Below are 27,314 nucleotides of genomic sequence, written 5' to 3' on the forward strand. Positions count from 1 at the left end.
TTATCATTGTTACATTTGTTGTATTAGCTACTATACTCTGTAAAGGGGTAAAAATGTCTTTACCACTATTATCAGGGTATGACAGTGGTGTGGACGGAGGGTGGTTTGTTACTGACACACATCCAAGTGTGTGTATGTGTGTGTGTGTGTGTGTGTGTTTGTGTGTGCATATGTGCACGCATGTGTGTGTTTGTGTGTGTGTGCATGTGTGCATGCATGTGTGTGTATGTGTGTGTGCATGTGTGTGTGTGTGTGTGTGCGTGCACGCGCGCGCGTGTGTGTGTGTGTGTGTGTGTGTGTGCGTGTGCGTGTGTTTGTGCGTGTGTTTGTGTGTGTGTGTGTGTGTGTTTGTAAAGGCAGATTCCAAATCAGGTCTGCTGTCATGCTGAGTGGCTTTGGGATTATCTGTGTACTAATTAACGCCTGTCCTGAGCAGGTGAGAGAGGGTCTGTCTCAACCTCATGACACAGGGGCAGCACAGGGGGAAAGAAGCCAAGAACCAAGTAGCCTGCCTGCATAAAACACGCTCATACATCAAAGTGTTTCCTTTCGTCTGTTCCTTCCTGGTTTTACATTTTCGTCAACACTTTAATGTGTCTTAACTCCCTAATATAAAAAATATAGAGGCTTTCATGCTTGTTTATTTATGTTATTAGGTTTGGCTGTAAAACATAATTCTGCTGGATCAATTTGAGAAATGGGACATTCCATCTTGTTCTATTGTAACTGTCATGTCACTGCACGTACATAAATAAAAAAATTGATTAGTTATGTTAGTACTGATTTAACTGATCTGCGAATCAGGTGTTGTGTAAAGGTACAATACTCCTCAATACTTCAATACTACTATCAATACATTTAGAACCTTTGCTCTAATATAGAACTCACTGCAAAGTAAACAAAAACATGTAGGTTTCACTTCTCCGTTTGTTCGTTCCTAACTCTCACAGATTAAAAGCTTATCTTCCACACGCTCTCAGCCACTAGTCCGCATAACATCTAAAACGCCCAAACTAAGTCCGAAACAGAGCTCAAAGGAAAATAAGGCCATTACTGGCAAAGAGGAGCAATAAAAGCAAGAAAGTGGGCCTGTCAAACGACTCCAGGCAAGATGATCTGATAAGGTATAATCAATCAGGAGCGCGCAGAAATGCAGAAGTGGCTGGTGTAGGAGCCCTCAAATTCAATCAGGCAGCCTTAGAGGAAGCTCATTCAGCACGGTGTCCTGTTAGCGGGAGCAGCTCGGATATCACGTAATTCCATGAAAGGCTTGTGATGAAGTTTTACACACCCGTCGCAGAGGCAAAAACTAAAAGGTTGGAGGATTTTTTAATATTGAAAATTGAGGGATATTATATCATTCAATTTGTCAGAGAGGGAGGGGAGATCTGATTATGCCGTCTAATGCGCTTTGGTTGAGAAAGGTGTCTGATCCTCAATGGGAAGCCAACAGAGAGGTTGTAATATACCGTGATTAACTATCTAATCCACTAAACAGAGCAGGATCTGTCTTCATCTGTGCAGGCTACATGGGATGAAATCAGGTTAGCTTAGAAAATGAGGAGGGGAACGGGGGGGGGGGGGGTGTAATGAGAGAGCAGAGGAAGAGGAGGATTGGAGAGGAGCAGAAGAAATGGCGAAGACAAGAAGGAAAGGGAAGGAGAGAAATGGAGAGAATGCACATGGAAGGACCAAGAACCATGGTGAGCATGATGGACTACTACTGTTTTAGTGTTAAACTCCAGGTTATTGTCGTAGTGGAACAGTAGGAGAAGCTGTTCTCCTACTAAGGCCTAAAGCCTTAAAGCCCTGCCAGACTGAAATGTTCCTCCATCAGTCAGTATCCTCAGCACCTCTACGTTTATAACAAATGGCTGTTCAGTCCTATAGGTAGTCTCATGAAATGAAATATTCAGGTTGATTCAAATTGTGGGCTTTCCATTTTACAGGTGTAGGGGTGAATCTCACCTCACTATAATTAACCATAGTAGCCTTGCACAGCGGTTTTATTTGTGCACAATACATATTCCAACTTTAACTGCACAGTGCCAAAAAACAGCAAAAAACCAAAAATGGTCCAATCAGTCATTTGGTAACTTTGAAGCAGGGTCTAGCATGAACTCACTGAAGCTTACAGGCCAATATAAAGTGTTGACCAAAGATGAACCTTTGTTTTGGCAAATTAAAATGTTTAATAATCTCCAGGAAAAAGCCTGACATACTCTTATTTCTCCTCAGTATTTAATGGGCTAACTGCAGAATGTTTAAGCTGGAGTAATACAGGATGGAATAACTCTTGAATAAGTTGTCATATTTTGGGCCGAGACTTGTTGGCATGGTGATGCAACGTGTTTTCTTGGGAGATTATTAGTCAGACCGTAATAAACGTCAGAAGAGAATGATGGCAGTGATGACAGACAGCGGCCAAATCGGGCTCTACTGCTCATGTCTCCCGCCATAAGGTCACAGTAGTCTGCGCTTAGACAGAAAGGCTGCAGAGAACAAGACGAAACCACACGAGTGCCCACAGTGCCCCATCACACAACAGCGCAAGCGCCAGACAAAGACAGCCGCTTTCACCCGCTGACGCAAGTTTTGCGCAGCTACGTCCGCAAGCGAACACACAAACGCACAATCACACGTGGAGCGATAATTATACTCTAACTATGTTAGCCTTGGCAACGGGTCCTGGTCCAGTATGATTTTGAGTTATCACCTCGTATGTGTGTATGTCTATGGGAGAGTGTGAGAGACACATGACAAATTGTGCGTGCACTCCGACACTCACGTCAGTGGGAGTGATTCACTACCTCTGAGTGAAAACGCAGTGCCACATTGAATTACACATCAATTTCTCTCTGTGTCTCTCTAACACACACAGGAGCCAAAATGGGAGGGGTGGGGTTGAGGTGGGGTGGTAAAGGGGGCGGAGGGGGGATTAAGTCCTGCTTAGACACAGCTTTAAGCCATTCCGACGACACAGAATCGTGTCGTGCTGTGCGTGACTCTGACACTGTCCAGGTAGACACGTGGAGAGAACAGAAGACACAGATTATGAAACCCAACCTCCTCAGTAGAGGAACAAGGCCTCGGGTGAATCCTGCTGAAGTCAACACAGAAAGCCAAAAATGGCAGCCAGATGACCACCGGTTGTTTACTGCTATAAAAATGTGGGAATGAAGGATAGGGTCTTGAACCTTGAATTTCAGGTGCAACAATCAGTAGATTTCTTCAGTCCAGCATTGGACTACCTCAGACTGAGGTTAAGATGTCTTAACCTGCAGAAGTTCTTCTGTTTGACCAATCGTGTTCTTGTGTTGCCCCTGTGGTTTTGGATCATTACCATGTCGTAATTTTAGCTCTCGCCACCATGCGTCACAGTTCGGCTTTTGGAGTTGGTATGACGAGCTTATAAAGTGGTATATTGTGTACCTTTACTTGAAAATTTAACTTTTGTCTTATTTGAGGTAAATTGTTGAGGTAATGCTCTCGTAAACCCAGATGGTCTTTTGTCATGTGAAATTATCAGGAGCGTTTGTTTTTGATTCAAATACACCCAAGCAGCCTTAGAGGAAGACCGTATAGCATGGAGTCCCGTTAGAGGAAGACCGTATAGCATGGAGTCCCGTTAGAGGAAGACCGTATAGCGTGGAGTCCCGTTAGAGGAAGACCGTATAGCGTGGAGTCCCGTTAGAGGAAGACCGTATAGCGTGGAGTCCCGTTAGAGGAAGACCGTATAGCGTGGAGTCCCGTTAGAGGAAGACCGTATAGCGTGGAGTCCCGTTAGAGGAAGACTGTATAGCATGGAGTCCCGTTAGAGGAAGACCGTATAGCATGGAGTCCCGTTAGAGGAAGACCGTATAGCGTGGAGTCCCGTTAGAGGAAGACCGTATAGCGTGGAGTCCCGTTAGAGGAAGCGGCTCAGACATGAACTTCTTGGTCACCTCGCATACACAAATGTCTTGATAAACTCAAGTACAAGTGATGCCTGCATTACCTTACTTATCATATTTTAGCATTCCTCACTTTTATAACATTTTTACAGGGTGCACTGGTATTTGTACGGTGGCTGAGAAGACCCATTGTGGTGCAAAAGAAAAACGTGACGCAAATACAAACGTCACCAAAATTACATATATGCTACATTTTAGAAATGCGCCGCAAATTCAGAAACATTGCAAATCCAGTGACAACACAATGGAAGTGGTTCTGGATGAAGTATAAGCAGTGACTAAGTGAAAAGTGATTACCACAATATTATCATGAGTAAGCAAACTTATATGATACTGAATGAAAATCTAGTTTATTTGAGGTCTGCATTCTTGTTTATTTTCGCTATTCTGTAACATGGTGCAGCTTTGAAAACCCTGATAAAACAATCTAGTTTCTCTATAAATAACTAGCTAGTTAACTACATTTAAAGAGAATTACTAATTTGCTCATTTAACCTAATGAGATAATGAACTGTATAATACAACTCCTGTTTCTGGCGAACTTACAATTAGTGGTATTGCCTTTGTCTCAGCAGTTTTTTTGCCCATTTTGTGGTTTGAAACATATTGCATCATTTATCGTACCAGTGATAAAATACTGTGAACTTGATAGTCACTGCTTATAATTGTTTGTCCAGAAACAATTGTGTTGTGTTGTGACTGGATCTGCAGTCTTTCTGAATTTGAAGCATGTAGTGTTCGTGTTGTTTTTATAAATTTGCTTTGTGTCTAGGAACTGGTCTTGTGACCGGAGGGTCGTGGGTTCGATTCCCAGACCTGAGGCCATGACTGAGGTGCCCATGAGCAAGGCCCTTAACCCTCACTTGCTCACTTGTATAAAAAATGAGATAAAAATGTAAGACGCTCTGGATAAGGGCGTCTTCCAAATGCCATAAAATGTAAATGTATTTGCAGAGCAATTGGTCTTCTCGGCCACCATAAAGATATATGTCTTTAATCCACTCTTGTATTATCCAGAGAGAGAGAGAGTGAGAGAGAGAGAGAGAGAGAGAGAGAGAGAGAGAGAGAGACTTATTATATATTACTATATATTGTGTGTATGAAAATATATATTAGGAACCACTGTGGAGAAAACACTCCTAAATGCATTTTTCTTAGATTTCTCAAAAGATTTTTGTAAACATAAGCTATTTTGGTATGACACCTAAAGACTTTCAACTATTAATTATCACCACAACCATCTCATGCACATTTCAGAAATAAAACAGCATATTCCTTGTTCAGATGTCAATGCTGCATTAAATACCTGGGACCACAGAGTAATGCGTGCAGCCAAATGAAGTGATCTAAAACACACACGTGTTTGCTAGTTAAGACACTCTCTGTAGACACAACAAGTCTAATAGAGGTTGGATGAAGAGACAATAACGTGGCATCAGATGCCTGTATGTGCACGTCTGGGGGACGGCCGGGGTATAAAGAAGGTGGCTGAGTTAGAAAACGGCTGCCTCTCCAGGACAGTTTGAATACTTTTTCCATTCCATAATGTCTTTTCCAGAAATCTCCCCACACTCACACACACACACAATGAAAGGATTATATTTTTAAGAATGCACGTGTGTGTGTCTGTGTACAAGCTATTGAACTGTAAAATGAATAATTGTGAGTGAATGCTGAAAGCTCATGCGAATGCCGTTGTTAGATGGTACCCAGAGGCCCAAAATGTTTGTTTCACAGACAGTTGGAGTTTTTAAAGTCAAAATGAAGACTGATATCAATCTATATTGTTAGCATATAAAAACACATTTCCAGAAGTTCAACCATGGGAGTCTAGGTCCCTCACCAAGTCTATAGACTATTAATGGTGACTCACTGCTTTACAAAATAAGTCTTGATTTGGCTTTATCCAAGACCCCTTTACAACATAGTTGGCCTGCGTGCAGACTAAATCACTCTTAAACTAAGCTTCTCACAGCCTCGCAAATGTTCAAACTCTCCAGCTCATTTTAACAGTGTATAATAAGAAAATGAAAATCTGTCTACACACATGCACAGAGACCACTTTATTATGTACATCCACTCTAGGTGCACCTAAACGGCATTATACATTATAAAGATAATTGTAAAATGTAAGTAATCTGCCAATTTTTTGGTAACGCCGACATGCTCAGAACTCTGCTCCCTGGCGGAAAGATCAGCCTTCATCTGCATCTTTACAAGCTCGGTGGGCCGGATGTTTCTAAACCTGTTGGTAAATACTCGTTCAACAAATCCTTCCAAATGTAGCTAACATGTAAACTTGTACGTCTCTTTATGAGGTATGCCTGCACTTTCCATTAAGGACTCCTTAGGTAGCGATGCCCCACAGGCAGTGGGTGGGCCCGTGCCCAACGCTTGAGTGTATGAACACTTCAGAGAAAGAACTGTAGCCAACTCCTCAGGTATCGTAAGACGTAGCCCAAATTCAGACGCTTTACCCCATGCCTTAGCTGACTACAACTGCTTTTAAATAAGCTCCATATAGTGCTCAGCGGGCTGGCCCATAGCAGACGCTTGTTTCGGATCAGATGGAGAAGAACAGAGTTAATCCACTCTGCCTATCAACGATGACTCAGTAAACACGCACATTTGCATACGTTAGCATTTCCATTCTTTATTTTACTTGGTGTGTAATCTGTGTGGCTGCAGATGTCTTTATTGATCATCCAAAAAACGAGATGAAATGAGAAACACACACACACACAATCACAGCGATATACAAATTAGTGTGTGTTCTAGATAAACACATTTACATTTACACATAAATACATTTAAATACATAAACCTATTTAAATACACAAAATAAAAGTACATAATTGATTTTTTCTTCTTGCACAACAGAGACCCTATTCCACATTTGCTTTTTTTAAAATCAGCATCAGATTTCCAAAATGCCGTACTGTAAACATTATTACTCCGACTTGTTTTTTTTAGACAGGAAAATGGCTTGTTTGCAGTTCTCAACTTGCTACAGGTAGCCAAATGGGCCATCTGGCAAACACACAATACTGCGAGTTACCCAATGAGAAGGCTACGAAGCTGTGTTTTTTATATTATTTTATTGCATGCAGCTTTAATTAATGTATTCGTTTTACAGTGACATGTGTGGCAGTTTCATTTATCCAATTATAGCCAAGGTACAAAGCTCAGATTTTTGTGCCACGTCAGAGTTTCTTTGTAAATATGCCAGTGTTCTAAAAACAGACAAATTAAGCCAATATTACTTATATAGCGAATGGTACAATGGCTGTTGCCACACCTAAAATCTGACGTTTTATATCTGACTGGATGCCTAAGAAATAGCAGAATGATTATTGGGATGATTCTGACTAAGTGAGTGAATAAATAGGTAACAAGTAATCTAGTAATTACTACTGTCATTACTTCACATAACAGTAAAGTGCAGGAAAACTGCATATTAAGCCTTTAATGTTCCTGGGCTTCTGTGTGTGTGACTGGACTGGGTCTTGAATAATGTCTGGACTGCACTGGACATGTGGAGATTTTAATATATTAGCTGGACAAGTACATCTCAATGTCTTAATGACCAAATAAAGGGGGTGGGGATTATTTACACCACATTGTGGTTCAGAATTCATGTCAGAATATTTGGAGTGATGGGTACTCTGATATAGTGAGGGCAGATGGCTATGTTTCATATAACAGGGTCTTTCATACAATCAAAAGTGAAAGGCACCACAGTGCTATTAAATATACAGCTGTATGTACACAGTTATTCTCATTCAGAAAACAGATACTGACTACCTTCTTGTTCGGACAGATCCACTATATTTTCCAGAATCAGCTTCTAATAATGCACTCCTCAAATGTCCTGAAAAAGACTGAAAGAATCTTCAAATAGTGCCCTTGTCATAGGGACTTAAACCTTTGGGATTGATTTGTTTACAATTTTTAAAAACTGCACCACTACAAACCCCCTGAAGTCTTAGGTGTTACCATAAGTTGTAACACACAGTGATATCTGTATGTTGGGTTAACCTGCCACCACCAAGCACTTCTGGGACCGTTACCAGGCTGGGTATCTGTCACTCCATCCAGAGCATTTAACTTGGTCAAAACAAATGAAAATACATTCACCTATAGTTTATTGAATACTATTAAAATCCATGTGTGTTTGGACCTCCGGAGTGAACCAGAAATATTGACATTTGTAGCAGAAGCAGGTTTGACCTCAGTACTGTTCTTCAGTTATTCTTCAGTTGTAGGGACCTGGACCCATGCACTCGTAAAGCTGCTCTGTGTCAACATGTGTTGTAAATATGTGAGTTATATAAATAAATCTGACTTGATGTACAAAAAGGAGCAGATATATTCATCTAGTGGTGAGGTGGATCTGCTGCACTAATTAATATGCATGCATTAATATACTTTCTGTAAATTTCATCTCTGAGGTTGGGCTGCCCCTTCCAGTATCGTGTCCCACTTTAGTATTTTCACATGCCCTTGTCGACTTGCCCTCATTCCTTAACTTATAGCAACTCAAATGAAGTGCACTGAATGACCCTTCGGAGGACTGAGGGGTCAAGTCAAAATAAGTGTAGACTTCAGAGAGCTGAACATGTGTAGAACGCATCACGATCTGGCCATATTATTTCAAAGCTGCAAAGGAGTTGTTGGACAAATCTGCTTATGAATAATAAATAATATTAATATTTGCTGTTTATATTCAGTTGCACACAAGCAACAACTCAAATCAATTTATGACAGCTGACATTTTCCTAATGGCTGGTCAACCATTTTTGCTTGCTGAGAAAACGTGTAGTTTGTGTCAGGCAGATTTCTTCTTCATAGGAATTTTCATATGCTGAAATTCTAAGTCTTTAACCTTTGCCACACAGGGCAAGTGTTTTTATTAGAAAGTCTCCAGCGTGCTTCCTGGAACATTGCAGAGATGGCCAATCAAGGCCACTTGATCCGACGATCTCAGGATTACATTCTACAATGAATTAGGGTCATTTCCTAAACTACAGACAAACAAGTCCAATCCCGGTTCGTCTTAGCAGTTCAAACATTTACCTGCTTCTGCGTCATTATTTCATTAAATCAATGGATACTCAAATCTGTGAGGTGTGAAGGTTAGGAAGGGTGAAAACCACGGAGAAAGTCCTAGCCCAACGGTGCTCAGCAAACACAGCAGTCAAACTAGTCAAATGACTCCTAAGCACAGTTGTTCTTTGAGAAAGGAGAACAGAAAGGTCAGAGCTCGTGATGCTCACCACCAGATTCTCCACCTAAAGATTGCACAACCAAAGTTCCTCCATGACTTGTTACTAGAACAAATAAAACAAACAAAATATGTAATGGCTTTATACTGGGAGGACAAGGTTCTTTACAAGACCCATTAAAGGAACCTCCACTTAAGATAGATGAACCTCCCCCACAGCACCCGTATCCAGTCCACCCACTGGTTTATGAAGGACGTTGATGAACATGTACACACACTGGAGCGCTTAACCTATGGGAAGCAGAAGGTCAGGCCCAAGACTGTAGTACCACCTTCCCGTACCGTGTTAAATCAGGAGGTTCACGCAGGGTCTGACAGGAATGGTCTATATTATGCAAAAGACCTTTACCCTGCTAGTCATAAATCACTTCGATGAAATCGCCTCACAAGATTAAATGAGGGAAAACAGGAGAATTTTCAAACTTTATTGTACATATTAAATGTCATTATTTTGCATTTAAAATCTGGGTAGTAACCACAAACACTGAAGTGGCAGGTTGTTTCAAGGAAACAAATGCATCTTAAAATGTTGAATTTTTAAATTGGATAAAATAGTACCCATATTTAAGCAGGGATTTCACTTACTGAACCAGAGTACAAAGCAAGAATATTCATAAACAAGCATAAATACTAATAAGTTAATTCAATAATACTGCCACGTTCACATATTTCTCATTGGTTTCCAACAGTTTATATACATGTTCAGAACAAATTTCAACAATTATGTTGCAAGTCCTAAATATTTTGTATCACCACTTAAAGAAGCCCCATGACAAATTTTAAAAAGTTAATTACTGATAAATTCAGAGACTCTTTTGTCAAAAATAAGAATCAGGGTGCCCCCTGCTGGTAAAAATATATAAGCACATGAGATAGTCCAAGAAAAGTAGCCTGTTCTAGTAATGCGTTTTTAACAGGATTAGATTTCACAAGATACAAAAAAGAAATTGTGGAACAGCATGACTAAAATGTTGGACTTAATGCAGTCCACTGACAAACTTGATTCAATATGAATCGATATGAACATGTATTTCTATTCAAACTCCCCAGTAGTGCCAGAAACAGAGAAATAAAACCCAGCACACATTTGCCAACATGGAAAATGTGGAACACGTGCACAGAAATCACTTTTCTTTTCTTTTTTTTCTTTTCTTTTTTTTTTTTTTTTTTACAGTGAACATATCTAAAACAACAGAACACTCGCTTGTGGGTTACACGATTCAGTTCTCAGATTACAGAAGTCATCTGTCCCACTTACAGTCCTGTCAAAAACCCGAACAAACCCCAGTTTTAAACTCATTTCCAAATGTAAACGACTAAATAAAACAGCATCTGAAAACCCATGAACACTTCTCTCTTGCTTGAAGGATCAAATCATCATCTCTCACTAATTTTTCCAGCCAAACAACTTGGCCATGGGTGATTTCTTCTTTTTTTCTTTCTTCATATCTGAATAAAAGAAACAAGAACGTGTGAGGCAGACCATGTTCAGAGGTGACTCTCTGATGCCAACAGAAGCCAAAGGCCCATTTACTGGGGTGCTTTTCAAGCTAGGAAATTCCAACAATAGCTTTCAACACATTCAAAGTTCTTAAAATCATGCATTGCAAATGTTTGACATCTGCCCACATTTGAATCTGGCTTAATTGGTCCAGTAAATTATACATTTTATTAACACATCTTTCAGCTCTAAAAAGCAAAAGTCATTAGCTATGACTAGACTGTAATTGTTTCCATTAGTGGTCATCAAAATAAATGGGATGCATATCTTCTGTTACTCACATTTAGGACTTGAATACATAAACACAGTGATATCTGTGAAGTTTCTGAGTACTGGCTGCGGGGGCGGTGAACATTACGTAGGTGCACCCCAAAAAGACACTCGTTTTATGAACTTTCCCATTCGAAACAAAATGCAAGACCTTTAAACTCCTGAAGCTCAAAAGAGACCATTAGTGCCACGAGTCGAACCTAAAACACTCGCACACCAAAATCTGCACACACTTTCATAAACGTTTAAAAAACATAACTGTCCACGCACAGCAGTCTGGAAAAGTTCAGTTTGGAATGTGACGTGTCTTGTCAGACCCAAGATAAATACTTTAAGGTTACTTTCAGTCATGTATGTCATCACGACAGTTCATTCGTCTTTGAAATAGAAACCTAATAGCCGTGTTGGCAAAGAAAAACACAGTCTGGGAAGGCAATTTAAAACTCGAGTGAAACACTTAGCAAATATTTGTTTGTTGATGATTTGTTGATGACACTTGTTTGTTAACAGACCGGACTGCTCTGTGGGACCTGCTCTAAACACAGACTCCGCTCCATCTTTCTTTAATGAAGTTTGCAGAGAACGTATTTATGATTCCACAGAGAGAAGTCACACATTCTTAAATGTGGAACATGGAAAACGCATGCAGCTGACTGAAGAAAACACCTTCCTGACGGGTTACTGAATTTGTGAACACACACACACACACACACACACACCATTTTATTTAGATACACCCTGCTAGTACTGGGTTGGACCCCTTCTTGTCTTCAGAACTGCTAACAACCGTGCCATGTTCACTTAAATCACCTTTCTTCCCCATTCTGATGCTCAGTTTGAACTGCAGCAGATCGTCTTGGCCATGTCTACATGCCTAGGTGTGTAATTTTACCTGTGGCCATGGAAGTGATAGGAACACCTGATTCTGATCATTTGAATGGGTGAGTGAATACTTTTGGCAATACAGTGTCTAATTATATATAATTTTATACGCACACAAACCTGGACACATTTCAGTTCATTTTTTAAATATTCTCTACGTTTTAGAAGGTATCAAAATGATGAATTAACACATATTAAATCAATCACACACACACACACACACACACACACACACACACACACACACACACACACACACACACACACACACACACACACACACACACACTTTTCTTACCCAGGTCTTGCATCATCTTGTTCAACTGCTCATCCTCCTCTTCTTCCCTTTGGAAGCCAAAAATTAAACAAGAAATTAAACAAACTGACAAAGACTAAAAGACTAAAAGACTATAAAAGACTACAGTGAAAAGTTCTCAGATGAAAGACTGTAGCTTGAACTTTTAACCAACTGGAATTCCAAAGTTTAATTACCACCATCAAGAGTTCCTCCACAAGCTTTAAATAGCAGATCCCAATCAGTCCAAATGACATTAAGCACGCTTGACATCAAATAGAGCAGTAGAATGGAGATGTACATTTCCATCAAATAAGACAGTTAACGATATAAGGTCAAACAAACAAAGGGAGAGAGCGCTCTGCTTTCTGGTGAGAAGTCTTCGCTTGATTAAACATATCTGAAAGTTATTATACTGTCTAACTATAAATACCAGCATAGGAACCAGCATAAAAACCTAACTTTAGCATCAATTTAAATGTTGGCAGGTTATGAATTTACAGTTTCTGTGCAAATAATGTGTTAAAATGTGATCTGGTCCAGGAGGTCAACCGTCATGCAGAGTTACAGCACACTTGTCCCAGGTGAACATGGCCCTTCAGTGAGGTCTGAATATTAGAGTTGGGTGTGTGATTGCTAAACCCTGTAGAACTTCAGGAGGTCTGCTGGCCCCCTCTGTCCTGCGTGTTATTTGTGTATGTGCATAGTGTGGTCTGGACATAGTTGGAAAGGAACCACTTTTGTTGCCACATCTAGTATTAACTCTAAGGTTTGTTGTGCCATTCTGTACAACATAATGATGCACTGTTGTGCAAGAACCAACTGAGAGGCCCGCTGTCCAAATATTTATGGTCCTCAAATATACAGAAGCTTGGAAGATGAAACGAACATGATTCCTAAATGCAAATGTCCTTAGATTAAAGATTGCAATTATCCTTCATTATGGCTAATCCATCACGCTCGAGTCAAGAAACAAAGCCACGATGAAATTGCATCACAGCCTGTTACTTAAATACACTGACACAACACCTAGATCACATGTCACTGCAACAGAACTGTCCAGAGGTTTCTGCCAAGTTAATAGAAAACAAAACCAAAAAACCCCCCAGAGAGCAACAATGTTGGACACCTTATTCTGTCTTCGTCCAGGCCGTCCACGATAGCGTTCCGGTCATCGACTATTTCTACCAGTTTGGCAATGAGCTCCTCCTCCCGCTTCCGGTCTCGAAACGTCTTTCGGTGCTCTATGGTGACGCATTCATACGAAAAGAAGAACAAACAACGATCAACATCGCCGCTACACTATAAGCACCATAAGTGGTTGTTTGTTTGCCAACCACACACACACAACTATTTTATCCTCTTTTGACCTGGTTTTTCCATCAGTTTCCGCAGCTCTGCCTCGACGGTGGGCTGCTCTTCTTCTAGGTCCTGGGTTCGTCCTCTGCCACACAGAGATGGTCACGTGATTATTTCTTGAATGGTTTCATTCTTTTTTTTTTTTTTTTTTTTTTAAACAGCTGATTTTGCAACACGTCTCAGTTCCCTGCTCACACAGTCTTGGCCAAACCCTCGAGCCTCACCCAGTTTCCCCCAAACAACATGTACTTACATGTACACAAGTTCACTCTCTCGCCTCATGTAGACCTGCTTGTTTCGGATGAGGTTGAACCAGTCCACCATCAAGTCGTTCATCAACACGTCCCCTTTGCCCTCTGGAAGTGAACCGTACCATTACCACGAGTCAAGTGGGAAGAGTGATCTGTTCACCCTCTGACCTCAGCTGGTACCTTCTCTCTGAACGGCTTACCCAGACACTTTCCTAACCTGGACCAAAAACGATCTCCCTAATGTCTCGTTTTGCCTTTACTCCATTGTGGTCCGTTTTCACCCATTAGAGCACTCTTTCACACGGGACCCATCTTAGGGAGCAGAGAGCACGGTGCAGTGGTTCAGCCCTCTTTGATTTGAGCTCTGTAATTACTCACTAAACGTTATAAGCCAAGACCTAATAAACCTACAGCTATTAAACAAATATTTCAAGTCTTGTTTAGTGATTGTAAGAAATCGTGCCTTATTTGTGGGTTATGAATTAGCTTTATGGCAGTGCGTCTCACTAATTGGGTTCGTTTTCAGTTCGCTCCATATTTCATGGCTCTGACACAAACGTGCACCATGTAGCCCATAATGGAGTTCAGGAATAATACCGCCACCTGCTGGACACTAATACTTTTGCCTGATTACTGTAATCATGTGCAATTTAACCCTTCATTGTAAAATAAACCAGGCAGCTGGTGTGAAGATGTAATTCTGAGCCGTGACACTACGTTCTGAGATGGTATTAGAAGTGTGACTAGCGGAAGCCTGGAACAACACATAAGGATGCTGTCCATGACCATCCGATTCCAGTTTCTTTTACACTTTTTTACACACTTCACAGTTTAAAGCCATGGAAGGCACATAATGGATTCTATAGGATATAAATGCATGCCACAGACCCCCACCCACCCCATCCACCCCCACCCGTTTGTGTAGTTTGTGTATGCGCACACCCACCCTCCTCATAAAGTCGGAGCTGCTTCTCCAACTCGATTCCCTGCTTCTCCAGTTCGTCCAGACTCTCCTCAATCTCCCTCAGCTCACGGAGGATCTTCTCTTTGGGGATGTGGTCAGGCTGTATTAACGCAAACAACATTGGGCAGTTAGTGGGAGCCAGCTGACTGCATTCACACACATTCACAGTACAGTGAAGTACCGTGCATGATTAGTGTAACACTGAGAAGGAAAAGAAAAACCTACTTGATTTAATGTCACAAGAATGTCAAATAATTTCAATTATGTTTAGGCTACACTTGCAAATGGAGCACAAGTCCCTTTTCAAAGTTTAATTTAATTACAGGGGTCAGCTGAAAAAAAGTGTTTGCCCCAACCGAGAAACAGCAGCTGAGAGAAGACACAGACCTTTGCCATCTTCTGTGCGTTTGTTCCTGACGAGGAGTCTGAAAGTGCTGCGATGCTTCTGTTCTTGGCTTCTAAGAAAGACAAACAAAAAGAAAGAAGGCAAAGAGACAGATGAGGAGATGGAAAACATGGCCATGGTAAATATTAAATCACAAGCACTCAGTCTTGACAGAAACGCATCACACACACCTTGCTTGTCATTTTCTTTTTTTTTTTTTTTTAATACAAATTTTTTCAGGGCTTTACCTTCAGCCTTACCACACGGTGCAGTCCCATTCAAAACCTGGCTGGGCAAAGCTGAACTGCGCTGTGTGTTATTGGTGAAGCCAGGGCTAGCGGTAGCCAGAGCAGGCCCAGAAGCCTGGGATTTTCCTGAGCCTGGCTGTGTGTCTTTGGATGTTGCTGATCTAATAAATGTGGGGGGAAGGAAAGAAAGAAAAAGGCAGGAGTGTTAAATTCCTCCACTTCACAATAAGCTGTGAAATGTGGGCCAACTATCCTCTCACCTCCGACTAGGTGAACATTAAAGAGGGACACGGAGGGGGAGGGGAGGGGGGGGGTCTGGGGGAGGGGGTGTATTTCTGGTCTTCGCTGAGAGGGAAACTTCCTTCAGACGCGACATGGCGCTGGTTTCGTGCGCCGTAGAGGAGAACGCACATCAAGACAACCAATCAACAAGCGCGAGGGAGCGGGAAGGACAGAGCATCTGGAGAGTCAACCAATCCCAGAAGATTAAAAAAAAAAAAAAACCAGTAAAAACTACAAAACAGGAGAAAGTCAGAAATGTTTTCCACAGAAAAAACTACGAGATGGTAAACTGAAAAGCGTGAGGCGATAGACTCTTGGCCTAATTATTTGACCATTCACAAAAAACAACAAGCATGCTTGCAGGACATCATAAGAACAACGGGCGGGAACTAAATGTATGTGGAAAAACGTACTTTGAATCTTTGGCCACAGGCTTGAGCATAGACCTCCAGTCGGCAGGCGTTGCGTCTGCTTCTAAAATTGCAGACCAGTCAGGTTCATCAGGTTGGACTCAAATAACACACAACACCGTTGTTATGTAGGCGAATACAAAAGTGTCATTGATGTGATTGAAGGGCTCTACCTTTATTAACAAGAGTCAGCGAGTTAGCCGTTTTGTCCTTTTCTTTGGTAGCAAGCCAGCTTAGTGTTTTAGCCGATGCTGGAGCCGGGCTCTGTCCTGAATCCTTGTGCAGTGGTTTCTCAGAAGGGCCTGTGCAGTCAGTATCCCAGGGGACACTGCTACTATACACAACAGTGGAATAAGAGTTGTATTAGCACCAGGATTCCACAAGAGGGCAGTGGCAGTATGGGTTGATGGACAGAGACATCATTACAGGAAATACAGGAAAGATAGCCCTGAGGCCAACACAGGAAACTACACGGTGTTTCAGAAGGTCATTGTTCAGCACGGTTTAGGGACTTCAGGGATTTCCCTGTTCAAAATGCACCTGATTCCAATTAGCAGGTTTAGTAAGAAGGGAAATCACTACAAACTCCAGTTACAGGAATGAAGCTGAGCCTCCCTACACAGGAGTCTCAGACCAACCAGGAGGATTAAATCCCCTGTTGATTTCAAGCACTATATGAACATAGTTGACTGTAATGCGGGTTTTAATGTAAGGCCTGTTGTTGTGTGAAACAGTTTGATATTGACAGCCGTTTTAAATAACAAATGCATGTGAACATATACCATCCAGCCTATAGAAATATTTCCTTATGAATAAATTGAAGGACTATTCACTTTCACAGGTCCAGATTTACGCCACCGTTGTCCTTTGCTTCCGTTCCTGCAATTTCTAGTTAACGCTTTAAGCTTTTGTACGTTAGATATGAATACTGAGAAAATGAACCAATGGTATTGTTGGTCAAAACAAACTTAGTGACATGATGTTTTCATGGATGCGTGCGACCAATGGCATGAGTGGGGGGGGGGAGTAAGGAGGCAGCGCTCACCTAGCTGGAGCTGATCTCAGGTCAGCGGGCATCCGCGCCGGGCTGCTACTCTTTCCGATTTCCACCGTCACCATCTTGCTGATGACAGACTTGGCTTCTTCCTTCTCGTTCTCCTTGTCTCTCTCCCTGTCTTTGGCCCAGTCTCCCACACGCAGCACAACCCTGCTTTTAACCGGCCGCCCGCTGGCTGGGGCCACCACCGCCACGGGTGGGTCTGCTGCCGGTGCAGTCACCACAGAGAGGCGCGCGTTCTCATTGGTCTTTACAGCCATTGGTGAGGTCACCACAGAGAGGCGCGCGTTCTCATTGGTCTTTACAGCCATTGGTGAGGTCACCACAGAGAGGCGCGCGTTCTCATTGGTCTTTACAGCCATTGGTGAGGTCACCACAGGTAGCCGCGCGTTCTCATTGGTCTTTACAGCCATTGGTGAGGTCACCACAGGCAGGCGTGCATTATCATTGGTCTTGATCTCTATTGGCGCGGTCACCACAGGTAGGCGTGATTTCTCATCGGTCTTGATGGCCATTGTTACAGTCACAACAGGTAGGCGTGCGTTCTCATTGGTCCCGACCACTGCTGGTGCCGTCACCACAGGCAGGGCTACGCTCTCATTGGTTCGACCAGCCAGAACGCTCCTGGTGATTGGACCAGTGCTCCCCGAGCTACTGCTCCCCTCAAAGAATCTGTTGGTAAAACAAGGGATTGCATTTTAAAATACATCTTCAGAGCAATTCCTTTGATCATGCCCATTACGAAGAGGTCTGGCCCCCTGACCAGAGGAATAGCTCTGCTGGCCATCTGAACGCATGAGCATGTCCCCTGTGCAGTACAGCAAGCCTGATGTGATGCATGGCCAGCAAGTGGGAGAAGGTGTAATGTCAGAACTACTCTGCTGTCAAGATATCACAGTGATCAGTTGTAGCCACAAACCTGCAGGAGACGCTCATGACTCACTGGGACGGCGTCTGTCCAGTCACGGCCAGTAAGCTCCCTGTGACGAAGGTCAGATATGCGACCGCTAACCCCAAATGTCCTGCTCACCTTTGTCTTGCCTCCTGGTTCCTGACAGCTGTGCTGCTCACGGGTTTCTGGGTCTCGGCAGGTGTTCTTCGATCTGAGGGGCTTTTCATGGATGGGGCCAGGGCAGCAGAATGGGCCAGTGTGGGCTTAGAACGGGGAGCAGGCGTAGGGGTAGAGGGACCATACTTTCCAGCCAACCAATGGGAGCTTGGTTTGGATATGGTGGAGGCCTTTCCCAAGTCAGCAGGTGATGGAGGAAGACTGGAGTGGACAGCTGGGGAAAAGAGTTTGGCATAGGCAGAGGGTGTGGCCTTGGGAGAGGGTGTGGCCTTGGGAGAGGGTGTGGGTGTGGCCTTGGGAGAGGGTTTGGCCTCAAAAGAGGGTGTAGGTGTGGCCTCGACAGATGGTTTGGCATCAAAAGAGGGTGTGGCCTTGACAGAGGGCTTGGCCTCAAAAGAAGGTGTGGCCTTGACAGAGGGTTTGGCCTCAAAAGAGGGTGTAGGTGTGGCCTTGTCAGAGGGTTTGGCCTCAAAAGAAGGTGTGGCTTTGACAGAGGGTTTGGCCTCAAAAGAAGGTGTGGGTGGGGCCTTGACAGAGGGTTTGGCCTCAAAAGAAGGTGTGGCCTTGACAGAGGGTTTGGCCTCAAATGAAGGGGTGGGTGTGGCCTTGACAGAGGGTTTGGCCTCAAAAGAAGGGGTGGGTGTGGCCTTGACAGAGGGTTTGGCCTCAAAAGAAGGTGTGGGTGTGGCCTTGACAGAGGGTTTGGCCTCAAAAGAAGGTGTGGGTGTGGCCTTGACAGAGGGTTTGGCCTCAAAAGAAGGTGTGGGTGTGGCCTTGACAGAGGGTTTGGCCTCAAAAGAAGGTGTGGGTGTGGCCTTGACATAGGGTTTGGCCTCAAAAGAAGGTGTGGGTGTGGCCTTGACATAGGGTTTGGCCTCAAAAGAAGGTGTGGGTGTAGCCTTAACAGAGGGTTTGGCCTCGGCAGAGGGTGTGGCCTTGACAGAGGGGGTGGCACTGGTGGGGGATGTGACCTTTACAGTGGAGGTGACCTTGACAGGGGGTGTGGCATTTGTGGTGGACTTTGCATTTATGGTGGGCGTGGCGTGTGTGGTGGGTGTGACATGTGGTGTGGGCGTGGCATTTGGGGTCAGCGTAGGTAGAGTATCCCGCGGGGGCAGTGAGATCTGTCTGGGCTGAGGGGTTGGAGGGTTGTGTGTACTCTGGTGTGTTCGACAGATGAACGTGTTGGGCTCCTTTCCAGGTTTATATGTGCCCGACAGAAGAATGCTGGAGCACTCACTGCACCTGTTGATTACAGTTTTATTGAATGATTAAAGAAATTAAGGCTTTAATTCAATCTAGATACTTGGTTGATGTTACTACACATTGTGATGCACCTCACAATATGTGGAAAACATTAAAGCACAACACTGGATGTGATGGCGTTATTTTGACCAGCGTACTCCATGATTGCAGTATTGTGTGTGTTGATTCATCAGCATACACTGCTGACAGCGACATTAGCAATAGGTCAGGACATTCACAGCACACAAAGAAACAACTATGATTCATTACTGTGTTTGTTTGGATTGGACTTGGGCAATAATGTAAATTTAGAAAGCACTTCCCCAGATTTACAGTGATGAGCATTATTACGGTTTTACATATTCCATTAAGACGTACACATCTGAGTGGACCTCCATCATTTTAGTCAGGAAGCAATTTAGAAAACAAACCAAAACCAGGCACAACAAGTACCTCATGGGCAAAGAACTAAGGAAAGACGGGGTATAAATGTTTAATTAACGAACAAAGACCTACAAAGAAAGGGTAAAGCAACAGAGAACTAAAAGATAGTGAATGTTCATTATAGCGGAAAATGCGATGTTAATGAAAATGTTTTGACATGTGAACTTTTTTTTAATAACATTGTACTTTTTTTTTATTATTATAACACTTCACATCTAAAGTTCTCCATCTTGGTGTTGTTCTTCTAGATAACCATTTTTTACTCTGCTGGAGAGCAGATCACATGCACAGGAGTTCACCGGGAGACTTTAAAATGACATTCAAAAGATAAAATGGTATGTAACTGAAACCACCAGAATGATAATTTGCTTAACACAGATTATGTTCATCTCCCTGAGGGTAGTGTGCACATCACCATAAAACAGTCAAATAACCACAGAATAGAACTCTTCACTACCAGAGCTTCGCAGCATTTTGTTCTAAACAAAAAAAGGACTTTCCCAGAGCGTCATCCCTTTGGCAACAGTGATGAGTCATGGCACGTGTGGCTGACGACATGCGTCAGCATAGCAGACTCAACGTTCCAGGAGGAACTCAAGATATTGCACTTCCTTATGCAAGCATTACAGATCAAACCATCCAACAACCAAAATAAATTAACAAAAAAAAAACACAGATGTGTCACATTTGACAAATAGCAGAAACATATGGGATAAATATGGTTAATAACAAAGGGTCAACATACCTGAAACAGTTCCTGTGGTAGAGCTTCCCATCCACTAGGTGGCGCTGCACAAGGTGGACATGTTTGTTGCAGACATTGCAGTTGCTGCTTAGCGTGCCGGGTTTGTTGGAGCGCTCAACCAGGACCTCCCTCTGCAAAATAACGCACAAACACAGTAGGACATTTACTCCAAACCAATTAACAGTATTTAATTGAGCTTCACACAATTAATGACAAATGTAATGACCATCTCAGGAGAAATAGACCAGACGTTTTGATATACTGCATTCATGTCAAGGAGAAAGCAGGAAAATATGGTTCCAAAAACTCCCTTCACCGTATTTTCTGTGTGTGCTTTAGGTGTGCCGAAGACTTTGGCTGTGACTGGCTGGTTCCTCTTGCCAGGTATCTCCTCCCTAGGTTCTTCAGCGGGCCTTTTCACGGCACCCATGCCCCCAACTTCAGATACGGAGTGATGGACACAGGCAGCAAGAGAAAGAATAAGTAAAAAAAGGGGGAGATGGAGAGAGGGATTAAAAAAAAGGCAACCACCAATGTATCGCAGTACATTGCAGGCACACACGCAGGCACACGCAGGCACACGCAGGCACACGCAGGCGCGCCTTACTGGGATTGCGGCCGTGGAAGTAGTTGTAGTACTGCGAGACGTAGGTGAGGATGCTGAGACGATCGGGGACTCTGAGGGCCACCATGTCCTCTGCGTCCAGCAGGGCGGGGATACCCAGCTCCCTCTCAGCCACATCAAACGCCTTTGGCCACAGCGGACGAGGAAGAGCATGAGAAAACAGAAGGTGAGGAAAGACGGCCCCGTTCAAGCACTCCCCCTAGTGGCTGCTTCCTGATTCGGCTGGTGTGAGGGAAACTGTAGAATCTCATTCTTTTCGCGCAGATTCCACAGCAGTTGCACCATGACGGAAGAGTGACCATTTCTCTCTCTGCCTAAAAACCAGGACAACTGGTTAATGCCCGTCCCCTTGTGTGATGCCAGTTTGACAGCATGCACAAGGCTTCACACGTGTGGTGAGAAGAGTCGTGGCGTTTGGTCTGTTTGTAGTATTTCTAACGAATGGTCACAGCGCGTTTGCAATTACCCAGTTGTTGCTAATGGTGTGTGCAGTGATTGTGACGAGCTCTCTCCATTGCATGGGAGGTCCAACCATCTGTGCTTAAAGTAATTAATTTTGGTCAAGTCCTTTAAAAGTTCAGCCTTTACTTCATTATGAATTTTAGGCAACACATTTTGACCGAAATGCTGTCAGCCTGGGACTTCATATCATGGATCCAGCATACTGGATGCAAACACTTGGAGCTGTTGTTTTCAGAGAATGATGAAGGGCGTGTATCCAGCGTCATGAATACCCCGCCTGTCCGGGTAACTGCTCGAGACCAGGCTGAGCTCTCATAACAGCTGTGGTAAAAGTGTTTAAAACAAAGCTATCACTCGATCATGATTGGATCAACATGTCACATGACACACAATGTTAAAACAATAAAATAGGTCTAATGAACATGTTACAAAATGTACAGCTTGCCTGTATATGACTGGATAGGACTATAATAAAACTGAGCTGAGTAGGTAGTGAATGCAGTAGTAGCATCAGGTTTGGGTTGGTTTGACCTGGGGGGGGGTCCACAGTTCAGTCTTCCAGAACCACCACAAAACACTGTGGATGTTTGCATCACATTTTAGTTCTCGATTTCAGAACTGTTACATTCAGAAAATACACTCAGGCCACACACACACACACACACACACACACACACACACACACACACACACACACACACACACACACACACACACACACACACACACACACACACACACACACACACACACACACACACACACACACACACACACACACACACACACACACACACACACCCCCTTCACAGTTCAGCAGAAAGTATTCACACAGGTTTCACCCAACCTCCAGCAGCCAATCTAAATAAGCAACATCAGAAAGTAGAATGTCCAAATGCAGACTGCAGTCTTCCGGAAGCTTCCTGTGGTAATGCGAAGAGCTTCTGGCAATTTATTATTTTTTCCATTTTGCTTCTCATAAGGCTCGGATCATTACGACATCAACAACAATACACACCGTGCGTTAATACAACACAGCGCGTGATGAGAATTTAGCAATTCACCAATGCCAACTCAAGACTTGTTGAAAGTAAAGCTCTGGTCAGTCCACCCACTATTATGAAGTTCAAGAGTAAATCCCACGGCAGCTTTAACCCCACTCTACGCTGAAAATATTTGCATAATGAGAACATTGTCAGTATTTCTGGGCAACATATGTTTGGGTAACATGCACTGACCTTTACATTTTTCCAATTTTTCACCCTTTTTCCGGTGAGTACCATTCTCGCTTCCCTAATTACGTTATCAAAACAATATAATAATGCAATTATCCGGTTAGAAGACTACAACTGTGAGATTGGTGCACCCCTGTAATTAGTCTGGTAAGATGTGTCAAATCGCATTTTGTTGCCAGAGTCTGAGAGAGTTAATCAGAGTCTGAGAAGACCGTCTAAGAAGAGAGAGACGGGAGCAGAGACGCTGAGGACCGGGACGTGAAGCTGACCACCAGTGGTGAGCGGGACATCCCTGGACACCTCTGTCCATTAGGGTCGTCTGTGCAGCCGCCCAATTCCTCAGCCGTCGACAGGACTGGGGCCGAGCTAAATAACGAGAAACAGGAAACGTAGCCAAGTGCTTCACGGCACTTGCAGGTTCACGTTCCTGATCACACCATGCGTGACTGAGCCGTGTCGATCTGAAACACTTGTACTAAGACTCAGACGTGCCTTGTTTACTGGAAACTTTCAGAAAAATGCTAATGTCTCAGTTTTTATTCCAACACCAAGGCTAAAATATTACTAGTAATAACAAGGGGGGGATAAAATTGAAATTAACCAATAGCGTTGTGTCATTTTATCATTCGCCCTGACGGACAATTTCTGGCCCAGAATCAACTTAAACAAACAGCATTGTTAATTCAGCGCATTTTATGACCTCTCCATGATGTGGGAGCTCAGGGTGTAATTTTCCCACATGAGGGAAGAATGTCTGAAGAACATTCCTGCTTATCTCGTGTTTATCTCACCACCAAACACAGCAAGGTGATCACTGGGCCATATTCTCCTTCAGTGCTGGCCAACACCACTATCACAAGGGATCAAAATATACAAGACCCAACATGAGTAGAAAAGGTAAGATGCAACCAAGGTAGAACAAGGGGGAAAGGGGGCTGTTCAGGGAAGTGTGTGTGTGTAAGAAAGGGTAATCAGTATGCTGGGTGAGAAAGATGAAAACAATTTTCCAAATGAAGAAATCTGCACATGGTCACCAGCTCAAGAACCACTGGTAACTGCTAAAGACAGAACACACCCAGGTTGTACTGGGTAATATTTACTTACGGTAAACATTGGCTTCACAAGCTTTCATTTTTCACATTTTTAAAAAGATCTAACTGTGTGAGAAATTCCCAGCTCATCCCGTATTGCTGCTTTTCATTTATATGCGTCTTGTAGATGTCCATTCACAAGTGTAGGAGAAGCCCTCTCACAGGGAGTGAAACGACTTGAGGATTAATCCTCAAGTACAAGTATCTTACGATGACAACATTCAGTCAGCATTCATTCATCACTGCACCCAAACCCAGAACCTATTTTGCCGAGATGCTATGAAGTTCTCTGCTCTTCTGGATTACCACTACTGGAGCCTTGAAGGTTTAGCACACAGTAGGAATGAGCTAGCTACAGCACACTTTACTCTAACTACCATTTAGTTGCCAGGTGTAGTGCATGTCTCCATCCAGGAACAACCAGGCCTGATGGTTGGGCAGCCCAGGTCTGCAGATTTACACCTACAGTCCAGATAAGATATGGGACAGGTGAGCAGGAAGTATGGCCAGCTATATCAGCCTTGTGGAGTTCTTCTTACACGTCTGATGCGTTTTACAACGGTTTGGTTAATGAACTGCAAATATACAGTACCGGGGCTTTCCTGGACAGAAGAAGGCTGCTCTGGCGTACTGCACTCCAAAGAGACGACACAGGGCAGGTAACCCCCCCACAGGGCCGGTCTCTCCCCCCCCCCCCCCCCATCACGGGCCCTCCCATCACATCAAATGACCAGAGGACTTTTACATCCTTCTACAGCTGCCTGTCCGCTGTCTCTCTATGGTAAGTGCTTACATGCTTGTCTCTCTCCTTTTCCTCTCATACCTTGTTTTAATGTTAGAATAATCTGGCAGTGCCATTCCGGGTCAGCATTTCCTTGAGAAGGAGACAGGAAGCATGAGAATGCATTTGATTTATGACCTTTGACACCAGCATTTTTTTTTTCTCAACTGCAAATCTTTAAAAATAATAATTCCATGGCAACAGAACAACATTCAAGGGGTCTGTCGGCCATTTCCCTCAGCCAGTCAGAGAGGTCACACAAACAATGACAGCTGATGTATTAATCACCACTGAAACAACAGGGGGAATGTTCACCCTGGGAATGACCGAGTCAGAAAGTTGTTTTTTTTTTAAGGGCTTTTGGAGGACAAGAATCAGACAGCAGTAAAGAATCCATTAAAGGAACAATAAGTCAGTCATTTTCTCATTATACTGACACCTAGTGGTCTGGATGATTCAGACATTCTGTACTAAATCTAAATCCATTTGGAGGAAGTTATGTGAAGCATAAACTGGTTCATTTAAGGAATAAAAAGCAATCTGATTCTTCATCTTATGTGAGCCACACTTAATATAAATGTAAAAATAATAACCACTTTGATATACATTCTTTGCTACTTTAAATGGCGTACCTTTCCTTTAAGTCTACAGAGACAATGGCGAGACATATCCAAAGTTGCAAGAGATGCATGACAGGAAAGAAAAGTTGCAATGCAGAGATACATAACATTTGTCCGGCAAAGCAAAATTCAACTGCGGTTTCACAGGTAATTAAGTCTACACGCTGTATTTATGCTACTGGAGCGATTCATAAAGCACCCAACAGTTCCCACACCTCTACTCCTGAAGACCAGACCCGGGAACACGCACACGTGTACTGGAGACAGTGGCCAACGGGGAAATAACTGATTCAGTAAGTGGACAGAAGCAATCGCAGCCCAAAAACAAAGTATGCGGAAAATGGACATGTACGATTTATACACTGTGGTTAGTTAGTTTAGTTAGCAAAGCCAAGACAGCAAAGACAGTGTAAGTTACACACCGGAGAATAAGCCCAGTTCATTCTTCCAGTGTTTTGATCCATCACAGCATTTCCAATTCATGGAAAAATACCTGTAGTTCGGTGTCCGATAGGATACTAACAAGTTGCCTACATGAGTTCAAATGATACAGCTAAGGATTTCAGTACTGCTGTAGTACCCACAGAGTTCATTTCAGGATAAATAGTTTGTTCAACGTTTATTATATAATGAAACTGAAATCAAGTCATGCTGACATGTCTCACCACTGCGGGTATGAAAGCAATGGACGAAGATATATGAGAGAAGAGGTGCTTTAGAGGCGAAATAATACTTACCAGGTGATTGTTCTCGTAAACATTTTCTTTTCTCAAGGAGTCAAAGTCTCTACAATAAAAGCACCAAGAATCATTTTAAAATAAGCGCGTAGAACATTAAATCAACGATTTTGGGCAATGTCCAAGCCGAGGGACTCCCTGGTGAGAAAGACTACCATTCAGTGCTTTGCAAACTATAATAATCTGCATTTTCCAGCCAGTCACTCGAATGCATGGATTATCCCGAAGTTTCTACTATGTAACATTTACAAATAAACGCAGTAGTGCCCTGAACGCAGTACCTGCGCTTTAAGAATAAAACACGAACGACACGAAACCAAACAAAAACCAAACGCTTTTTGTACTCACATCAAGTCTGGTCTGTGTTTGTGGATCATGGCACAGAAGGCCAGTCCATCCCTGAAGGACGTGGTCATGTTGGTAATGGCCACATCGTTGTATCCTTCACACTGGATCTTACACCACTGCTGAAGCGCTTTAATCGCTGCCATGCCGTGCACAACACCAGCGACTGTCCTCCTGTCGTTTGAGATCAACTCAAATTGTTTCCACGAATGATCAACACCTCGATGTTGCGACTTCACATCATGAGACGAACAACCAACTCACTCCAGAAAACTTAGATGCGGCTTAAGGCAGTAGGTGGAGCCAGGTCCTTTAGTTGGGGGTAATCTCCACTAGTTTACCCCCTCCTTTAGGGAGCCTTACACACATTCTGTGCTGTGTGCTCTGTTTAGGCTTTATTATTTATGCAGTGATGAAACCTCCCACCAATACCTACAGAAAATCACAACAATTTTGACGTAGACCTGATGATGATTACAATTTAAAAAATTATTAAATGTGTTGCACAATGCAGCCTTTGTTTAATAAATCGGATACACAGATTTATATGTTGTTTGATAGTTAGCCTATATGATTGTCTATTTGTGTTTATTTCTTATTTGTAGACATAACATCATAACTTTTAAAAAGAACTAACATAAAAGGACCTGGCTTTAAAAGCTTTGATGTGGCAGTTTCATATGGACCAGCTGGGTTACTGCTGTGGAATCAACCCTCCCATGTCAGGAAGTTAAGCATGTTTCAATTGAAGTGAGTCATTTTCTCCTAGAAGAG

General features: G+C 43.0%; 1 protein-coding gene across 3 annotated transcripts; it reads right to left on the reverse strand.

Annotated features, from left to right (window-relative positions):
- Positions 1–9,648: 9,648 nt before the first annotated feature.
- Positions 9,649–26,831, reverse strand: micall2b (mical-like 2b). Of its 3 annotated transcripts, none has more exons than XM_076983426.1 (17): positions 26,544–26,828; positions 26,196–26,244; positions 21,252–21,393; positions 20,961–21,082; positions 20,645–20,775; positions 18,172–19,455; positions 17,130–17,813; positions 16,258–16,415; positions 16,088–16,148; positions 15,393–15,553; positions 15,147–15,217; positions 14,742–14,859; positions 13,798–13,900; positions 13,556–13,629; positions 13,315–13,429; positions 12,189–12,235; positions 9,649–10,686 (listed from the first exon to the last, which is right to left on the reverse strand). In XM_076983426.1, the coding sequence occupies exons 1-17, from the start codon at positions 26,684–26,686 to the stop codon at positions 10,625–10,627; spliced, it is 3,525 nt and encodes a 1,174-aa protein (XP_076839541.1). In that variant the 5' UTR covers positions 26,687–26,828; the 3' UTR covers positions 9,649–10,624. The 3 variants fall into 3 exon arrangements, with proteins under 3 accessions (XP_076839541.1, XP_076839540.1, XP_076839542.1); XM_076983425.1 differs by having other exon boundaries at positions 16,258–16,418; XM_076983427.1 differs by lacking the exons at positions 9,649–10,686; positions 12,189–12,235; positions 13,315–13,429; ... (3 more) ...; positions 15,147–15,217; positions 15,393–15,553 and adding an exon at positions 15,696–15,852 and having other exon boundaries at positions 16,258–16,418; positions 26,544–26,831.
- Between the last annotated feature and the right edge of the window lie 483 nt (positions 26,832–27,314).

This window comes from Brachyhypopomus gauderio, chromosome 20 (genome assembly GCF_052324685.1).
Source record: "Brachyhypopomus gauderio isolate BG-103 chromosome 20, BGAUD_0.2, whole genome shotgun sequence".
Lineage (NCBI taxonomy): Eukaryota > Metazoa > Chordata > Actinopteri > Gymnotiformes > Hypopomidae > Brachyhypopomus > Brachyhypopomus gauderio.